Consider the following 9,387-nt stretch of genomic DNA (forward strand, 5'->3'; position numbering starts at 1 on the left):
ATCCCACCTGGGCCAGCCTGAACCTGGGAGCTCTGATCTGCATCGAGTGTTCAGGGATCCACAGGAACTTGGGGACCCACCTGTCTCGTGTCCGGTCCCTGGACCTGGATGACTGGCCAGGAGAGCTGACCCAGGTCCTGGCCGCCATCGGGAACCACATGGCCAACAGCATCTGGGAGAGCTGCACCCAGGGCCGGACCAAACCGACCCCGAACGCCACACGGTAGGTTCAAACAGAACATCTAATTATTTTAATCCACGCTCCAACAGAAACAGGCCTCTAGTTGCTGTTACACTGATCAGTTTATTTACCAGCACAAATATTTCCTTTTAAACAAAAGAAGTAAACAATGCAATTAATGAACTAAAATATGTAAATGCATAATTAAATAGAGAAATCAATAACAGTAAGTGTAATAAATAAATGAAAACAACACTTTCTTATCAGTCATTACTAATCAATGTTTTGCTATAAAACTTTAATACACCCAGTCTGTCACATGTATATTTTAGTATTTAGATGTATATTCCATTTATTTTCATCCCCATTAACTTAACTGTTTTAATTACTAATGAGGTACAGTTCATTTTGTTTTTTATTTGCTTTTTTATTTACTTTTAGTCCAGGTATTTTTACTTTTGTTTTATTTAATTTAATCTGGTTTTATTTTAATTTATTCAATTTAATCTAATTTAGTATTTTGTCTATTCTATTATAATTTATAGCTAATTTATTATTTACATTATATTATCTTGTGTGATGTAAAATTATTTAACTTATTATGAAAAAATAATAATGATAAATATAAATAAATAAATACATAAACTATTAAATTAATTTATAGGGATTATATCAAACTTTAAATACACCTTATATGTCATATGTATGTTTAGGTATTTTAAATGTATTTTTAACATTGATTTAATTATTTAACATGCTATTTTATTTACAATTTAATATTTGACTTAATTCAATAACACATTAAATGTTGTGATATTCTGTTGTCATTATATTATTTCTGTAATAATAATAATAATAAGAAGAAGAACAAAAATAATAATAATGTAAATATAAGAAATAGCTTTTTGTCAAGCTATTGTCATTGTATTATTTTGTGTGATGTAAAATTCTTTGACTTATTTGATGATGAAATAGTAATTATGATAAATAAAAGTTTTTCAAAAATTAAGAAAAAGGATAGATTTAATATTAGCTACAGCTGTTTTATGATACCATCAAGTGTTTTTTCCACTAGTTACCAACTGTAATAATTCAAATTTGGAAAAAAATAAATCTAATATTAGACATTTAAAATTGTCCTTATACCTGCTTACAATACCATTATGAACCATTTATTACAACATGAAGTCAAAAGTGTTGCAGAAAAGCTGTTGGTGCTTGTAGGACACAAATTTCATATGAAGTATTTCTTACACATACAGATATATTAATTCACTTGTTTATGTTTATCATTAAATCAACTAAATCACACAAGATAAAGGAGCTGTGAGATTAAAACTTGCAGTGATACAGACTTCAAATTTAATCTAAATTACATAAAAATCTGACTATAAAACACCCATCAAGTTAGATTTTACACCTTGACATCCTATTTTTATTCTCCTCTGTGTGATTCTGTTCCATCAGAGAGGAACGGGAGTCGTGGATTCGAGCGAAGTACGAGCAGCGAGCCTTCGTGTCTCCTCTGCAGCCTCCGTCAGGACCGAACCCTCCAGATGACAACATGCCGGTCTGGTTGCTGTCGGCCGTGACTGACAGAGATCTTCCCCGACTGCTGCTGCTTCTGGCCCACAGCACCAAGGACCAGATCAACGCTCCGCCGGCCGGATCGACCTCGACTCGGTCAGCTCTGCACGCCGCCTGTCAGCTGGGAGACGTGGTGATGACCCAGCTGCTGGTCTGGGTGGGTTTGCTTTCATTTTTTACCCAGAAAACATTCACTGATTCATCCAAAATTCACTGATACCTGCTTCTTTACAAGGAAAATTGGCCAATTTTTGTAATTTTATATGACAAGAAACTAGGCATATTTAGATTTTTCACTGTTAGTCGGATAAAAACAAAATTGAAGGTGCATCCATATTCAGATTGACAGAAATTTTTTGGCAATAATTAGCCATTTTTTAACCACACATTCACTGATACCTGCTTCTTCACGAGGCAGATTTGCTCATTTTTATGGTTTTTGTATGACAATAAACTCAACATCTTTTAGTTTTGTCACTGTTGTGTTTTTTTCCACATGTAAAAGAAAGAAACAAAAAAATAAAAATAAAAAAAATAAATATCCACAAATCCCAAATTCAGATTGCCAGAAACATTTCGGCACTAATTACTCATTTTTTTAAGTACAAATTCACCAATAGTAGAAATTACATAAAACTCGGTTTGGATTTTTTTGTGGGTTTGACTCTTCTAACTCCCTCACTTCAGCTGCATTGTTAGCTGCTTTCTATGATTTTGGTTGTGTACTTAGCTTATGCCTGTGTCTTTAAGTATGTCGTTAGCATTTTTTTTAAGTTTAACTTTTTCAGTTACTTTAGCTGTGTAGTTAGCTTCTTTCTATTAGTTTAGCTGTGGAGTTAGCTTCCGCCTTTAGCTGCAGCTGTGTAATTACCTGTTTTTCTATTACTTTATCTTTGTTGTTGGCTTCTTTCTATGACTTTAGCTGCAATGCTAGCTTCTACCTATAACTTTGGCTATGTAATTAGCTTCTTTCTATTAGTTACGCTGTGTTGTTAGCTTCTGTCTATAACGTCAGCTGTGTAATTACCAGTTTTTCAGTTACTTTAGCTGTGCTGTTAGCTTCTTTCTATTAGTTTAGCTGTGTATTTAGATTCTGCCTATAACTTCAGCTGTGTAAGTGCCTGTTTTTCTATTACTTTAGCTGTGTTGTTAGCTTCTTTCTATGACTTTAGCTGCAATGCTAGCTTCAGGCCATGACTATGGCTATGTAGTTAGCTTCTTTCTATTAGTTACGCTTTGTTGTTAGCTTCTGTCTATAACTTCAGCTGTGTAATTACCTGTTTTTCAGTTACTTTAGCTGTGCTGTTAGCTTCTCTGTATGACTTTGGTTTTGTAGTTAGCTTTCTTCTATAACTTTAGCTGTGTAGTTAGCTTCTGTCTATAACTTCAGCTTTATGCTTAGCTGTTTTCAGTTACTTTAGCTGTGATGTTAGCTTCTGTCTATGACTTTAGCTGCATTGTTAGCTTCTGTCTATGGCTTTGGCTATGTAGTTAGCTTCTTCTATTATTTTAGCTGTGTAGCTAGCTTCTCTATTACTTAGCCACATTGTTACCTTCTTTAATGACTTAAGCTGTGTAGTTAGTTGTTTTTCTGTAACTTGAAGTGTTTGGAAGCAGAGTGGTCAAACCCACTTTCTATAATTTTTGAGAAAAATGGGTTCAAAGTTTTGTGTTTTCAAGAATGGTCTAATATTCGAAGTTTAACATTTTATTTGGGTTGTGGGTTAGACCACTAAAATCTAGACCATAAAATATTACGGAAATTATAAACTCAGTTATGATTTTTTGTGGGTTAGACCACTCTGCCCCTTCAAAATACACCAACTGTCTTCAGTTTCAGCTGTAAACATAGCTGCATTTCTCTGTTCACTGTCCTGCCCTGTTATCAATACATAATCGATATACATGAAATAAATAAATATCCCTGTTCTGGCTCTGTCTGCTCCTCTGCAGTACGGCATCGACGTGAGGGCAAAGGACAACCAAGGCCAGACCGCCATGATGATGGCCAGGAAGACAGGGAGCAAAGGCTGCATGGACATCCTGCTCCAACATGGCTGCCCCAATGACACGTCACCCACCGCCGCCGCCACGCCCATCCTCGCCCGCCGCTCCAGCACCGCCAGCCTGGGCCGAACCAGCTCCAGGAAGCGGGTGTCGTAGCCTGGACCGGACCGGACCACATCTAGTGTAATGATAGTACGAAGGATTAAAAACATGTTTTTCCTCAAGACTGAACAACATATCAAACAACTTATAAGCAATATCCATTCAGTTTGTTGATGACAGACATATTGCTGAAATACTGTGTTGTGGTTGACCTTATCTCAAAGCGACTCCAGTAGAACTGTAGCTGTCTTCTGTAACTGTAGAGCAGAAAAACTCCAACCTGCTTCTGTTCCACTTCCTCCAAAAGAAGTGCAATAATCCGGCTACGATGACGAAAAGCAACAAGTTTTAGTGTCGAGCGACTGCGCTGACAGACGTGGAGAGGTTGATGCTTTTATTCAGATTTTTGTGACTGGACCAAAACTGCTTTTTGTTTTCTTTCTTTTTTCTCTTTTCTTTGGCTTTACAAATAAAACCTACAATATGTCATGTTGTTAGTTCTGTGTCGGTTCGACCAATATAAACTGTTTTTCAGCGACGAATCCGCTGAGATAATTCTGCTTAGACTAGAAAAATGAATGGTTTGGAATATGAAATATGTCAGTGTTACAATCACAGGTCCAACATATGCCGTTTTAATATACTGTAAATGTATCTATACTACATACTTAATGTTAAACTGTATGAAAGACACAACTGAAAAACCAGACTCGATTTTTGTAAATGATTTCTTACTGGTAGTTTTAAACGATACGTTGCTTGATTTTTCATTGTCTTTTATAATTTCTTATTCTCCTACATGTCATAAAATAAGATGGTTTTGCATATGTGGCTATTTGTTAAAAGTTTTATTTGGGATTTAGCCGAGAGACTTTACATGGAGACATTATTCACATTCATATTACTGTTGTGTAGGTTCGATCCCATGAGTTTACAGTGAAGTACGAAGAGGTTACAGGTGTTCTTCTGTGAATCCCTCATGAGCTAAAACAAATGGTTACAGGAATAAAATAAACATTTTTTAATTAGCATTAATATGATCAGTCTTTGTGCTTTATTTTGTGATTGTATGTGGGCCCAAATTACAATTGAAATTGGCTTCCTGTGTCAGTATTCCTCTAAATGATCAAAACATTTGTTTTTTACTAAAAGAAACATTTAAAGATTTACTACTTAAAATTAGCATAAAATTTGTGTTTTAGTAAGTCAGCTGGCAGGATTTGTTAAAGACAAAAATTACAGTTAAATGACACGAGCTTTAAAATGGACTCTTCTTTATCATCTATTTTACTGTAAATGGAACCATAAAATACAAAAACAGCATCATGCTGGATTAAAGGAGACTTAAAACTACTGATTGAGACATAAACACATCCAAAAAAGTGTTTACTGAGGTAGTAAATCAAGTGAGAAGTAGGTTAACTCTCTCATCAACATCTATACAACTGGAGGTCTCGCCCTCTGCTGGCTACTGGAAAAAATGCATGGTCCAAAATATGTTTAAAATTTGCTTCCCGTGTCAATATACCTCTGGAAAGTCAAAGTTTTCTTTTATTAAGAGAAACATTTTAAAATTTACCTTAAAATTGGCACAAGATCTTCAGTAAGTGAACTGACAACTGCTGATTGAGACAGTAAATTTGTTACAAAAATGTTTCCTGAGGTAGTAAATCAAATGAGAAGTTGATGATTTTCTTATAGACTTCTATACAATTGGAATCTAATCGTAACAAGAGAAGTCACCCCCTGCTGGCTGCTGGGAAAACTATATTTAGCTAGCAGCCAGTTTGCATCCATTTTCCCTGAAAAGATACAGAAAAGCAAAAAATAAAAGTACATAGCATACACATAAAACAATACACAACTTAAAAGTCCAGCGTGAGATGAAAAATAGAATTAGTAACTTCAATAAATAAAAGGTAATCATTGGTGTTGACTTCAGCCAAACCTTTCGACTACTAAAATTTCAACAACAGAGTGAAAGATAAAATTTACTCCACTGAGCAAATTGTGTTTTTTGTTTTTTAGGATATTGCTGTAATGATGAACTTTTGTCTTTTTGTCTAATACTTTAAGGATTCCTGCGCGCTATTTAAAGGGTCACCTACATTGCTTAAAAATGAAAATGTTAAAAATACAAATTAGCATTAGTTATCTATAAGAAAACAACATCTCACTCCAGTTAGTAGCTAAAATTTAGTAATTCTGGTCCAGCTTCATGTTTATTTTAGCCACAACTTCTACATATGATTAGATCTGTAAATCATTAGTAATACACCTAATTATATTTCTTCTTATTGTGAAGGAAACATTACTCTCTTTCCCTTTACTAAGATATTTCCTTGCAGCTGTTAGCTTAATATCATGCAGGCTGCATCTGTCAACTACAGTCACCTTCAATCATCCTGTACATCCAAGAGGTCACCTCAGATTATCCTAATGTGAACCTGTGAGCAGGTTTGGGCCTATTCTGCCTCTGATGTGACCCTGAGAAAGGCAGATGCTGAAGAAGAACATACATGAGAGAGACACCTGCTGTAGGAGGAAGATATGTCAGGACTCTAAGACCTGGTCAAGGTTAGATATTGTCTAGTCTCACGTACCTGAGCAGATATTTGTCCCCATGCTAGGCTGTGATCTAAATATGACATTCCTCCTAACCTAATATATATCTGAAGGTCGAAGAGAATCCTCAGAATTGATGCTGGCAATGTTCACATGAATGTTATATCACTTTTCCTGAGTTTAGTAAACCTTATTCTCAACTTAAGCCATCTGAGTCTCCAGAATGTCTCTGTGTCTGCCTCCTCATCCTCTCTCAACATCACAGAAATTAATTACAATAATATAATAAAAGACTTATCATACTATATTATTATGATTTGTAATATCCCAGTTTGCAAACAAGCCCTGTGACAGACGACCTGTCCAGGGTGTCCCCTGCCTTCGCCTGAGTCAGCTGGGATAGACTCCAGCACCCCCATGACCCTAGTGAGGATAAAGCGGGGTATAGAGAATGGATGGATGGATAGTTTGCAAACAGTTTGAGAATCACTGGCAAAACCATCCTGCACTCAATATGATATTAGTGTGGACTAAGCACATGAATCAGAGTAGGCTTTAATGGCCCAATATGTACACAAGTAGGAATAAGGAAAGAAAATAAACAAAAAAAATATATAGAATGAAGAACAGGGAAAAAATAGTAGTAGCAAAAATAAATATAACACCATATATACAGATATTTATAAGCTAGAAAGGAATATATAAATACAGTAGCACAAAAGGATAATTGCTAGACTGCCATACAGTGCAAAAAGCAGAATGCTGTTCTTATTGCAAAAGTACTGTAGATATCCATTGGAATACTGTATATTGTCCAGGTGTGGAGGAATTGCTCAGCTGTTTATTAGCAGTGGGGTAGAAGCTGCTCTTGTGTCTGGTGGTTTTTGTGAACATGACTCTGTAGCGCCTGCCGGATATGGTGCAATAGGAGTGCCAAATCAAAATATAAATAAATAAATAATTAAATAAATAAATGTGGAAATATAAAGAGAAATAAATAAATAAATAAATAAATAAATGTGGAAATATAAAGAGAAATAAATAAATAAATAAATAAATGTGGAAATATAAAGAGAAATAAATAAATAAATAAATAAATAAATGTGGAAATATAAAGAGAAATAAATAAATAAATAAATAAAAAGGAAAATTTTGTCTTTGCTTTTACCTTTTCTGTTTTTTCCTTTTATTTATTTATTTATTTATTTCTCTTTATATTTCCACATTTATTTATTTAATTATTTATTTCTCTTTATATTTCCACATTTATTTATTTAATTATTTATTTATTTATTTCCCTTTATATTTCCTCAGTCCACCAAGAAAAGGAAAAATGCAAATCAGTTTGCTCTGGGCGGGGATTCTGAACACAGGAGTCCTGCCTGACACCAGCTCCCAGCACGGCTGAAGTGAAGCCATGTCACCGTTGAGCTTCGGCTTATTCTGCCACTGATAAGAAAATAAACATTAATTTACCGAATTAGCAGCCTCCTTTCAGTGTCTGATGGCAGAATCAGCCGAAGTTCCACGGTGACACGGCTTCACTTCAGCCGTGATCGGAGCTGGCGTCAGGAAAGAAGCCTGTGTGCGGGTACGACTCCCCACCCTGAAAAGGAAGCCCCGCCCAGAGCAAACTGATTTGCATTTTTCTATTTCATGGTGTCAGGCATTATGAAATAACCACCAAGAAATAAAATGCAAATCAGTTTGCTTTCACTTGGTGGACTGAGCTGTCAATCAAATGGCTCTAGGCGGGGCTTCCTCGTCGTTCCTGATCACAGGTCGCTGAGAGGGGCGTGTCGTGTCTACTCTTCATATGCCTGTGATCAGGAACGATGAGGAAGCCCCGCCTAGAGCCATTTGATTGACAGCTCAGTCCACCAAGTGAAAGCAAACTGATTTGCATTTTATTTCTTGGTGGTTATTTCATAATGCCTGACACCATGAAATAGAAAAATGCAAATCAGTTTGCTCTGGGCGGGGCTTCCTTTTCAGGGTGGGGAGTCGTACCCGCACACAGGCTTCTTTCCTGACGCCAGCTCCGATCACGGCTGAAGTGAAGCCGTGTCACCGTGGAGCTTCGGCTGATTCTGCCATCAGACACTGAAAGGACGCAGCTAATTCGGTAAATTAATGTTTATTTTCTTATCAGTGGCAGAATCAGCCGAAGCTCAACGGTGACATGGCTTCACTTCAGCCGTGCTGGGAGCTGGTGTCAGGCAGGACTCCTGTGTTCAGAATCCCCGCCCAGAGCAAACTGATTTGCATTTTTCCTTTTCTTGGTGGACTGAGGAAATATAAAGGGAAATAAATAAATAAATAATTAAATAAATAAATGTGGAAATATAAAGAGAAATAAATAATTAAATAAATAAATGTGGAAATATAAAGAGAAATAAATAAATAAATAAATAAAAGGAAAAAACAGAAAAGGTAAAAGCAAAGACAAAATTTTCCTTTTTATTTATTTATTTATTTATTTCTCTTTATATTTCCACATTTATTTATTTATTTATTTATTTCTCTTTATATTTCCACATTTATTTATTTATTTATTTATTTATTTCTCTTTATATTTCCACATTTATTTATTTATTTAATTATTTATTTCTCTTTATATTTCCACATTTATTTATTTAATTATTTATTTCTCTTTATATTTCCACATTTATTTATTTATTTATTTATATTTTGATTTGGCACTCCTATTGCTCCATAGCCGGAGGGGAGGGGGTAAGCAGTTTATATCCAGGGTGAGTGAAGTCTCATGATGTTCCCTGCCCTCTTCCTGCAGACAGTGGGATGACCTAACTTTACCTTGAATTTTATTTTGAGACAAATTTAATTTTCTTACAACTAATCAATGAAAATTTTCCATATAAATATTGTTTATGTTGGGAAACAGCCCTTAACTAAAATCCAAATAAAGATATAAGTAAAGGTTG

The 9,387-nt window shown here is 35.2% G+C and overlaps 1 protein-coding gene across 6 annotated transcripts in view; it reads left to right on the top strand.

The window, feature by feature from the left end:
* Positions 1-4,912, top strand: part of agap2 (ArfGAP with GTPase domain, ankyrin repeat and PH domain 2) — a 46,703-nt gene extending 41,791 nt beyond the window's left edge. For all 6 annotated transcript variants that reach the window (XM_022202797.2, XM_022202799.2, XM_022202795.2 and 3 more), the window contains 3 exons: positions 1-223; positions 1,649-1,925; positions 3,722-4,912. In XM_022202797.2, coding sequence (XP_022058489.2) covers positions 1-223; positions 1,649-1,925; positions 3,722-3,931 — 710 coding nt within the window. In that variant the 3' untranslated portion in view covers positions 3,932-4,912. The remainder of the gene's footprint in view (positions 224-1,648; positions 1,926-3,721) is intronic.
* The last annotated feature ends 4,475 nt before the right edge of the window (positions 4,913-9,387 follow it).

Source organism: Acanthochromis polyacanthus, chromosome 6 (assembly GCF_021347895.1).
Source record: "Acanthochromis polyacanthus isolate Apoly-LR-REF ecotype Palm Island chromosome 6, KAUST_Apoly_ChrSc, whole genome shotgun sequence".
NCBI lineage: Eukaryota > Metazoa > Chordata > Actinopteri > Pomacentridae > Acanthochromis > Acanthochromis polyacanthus.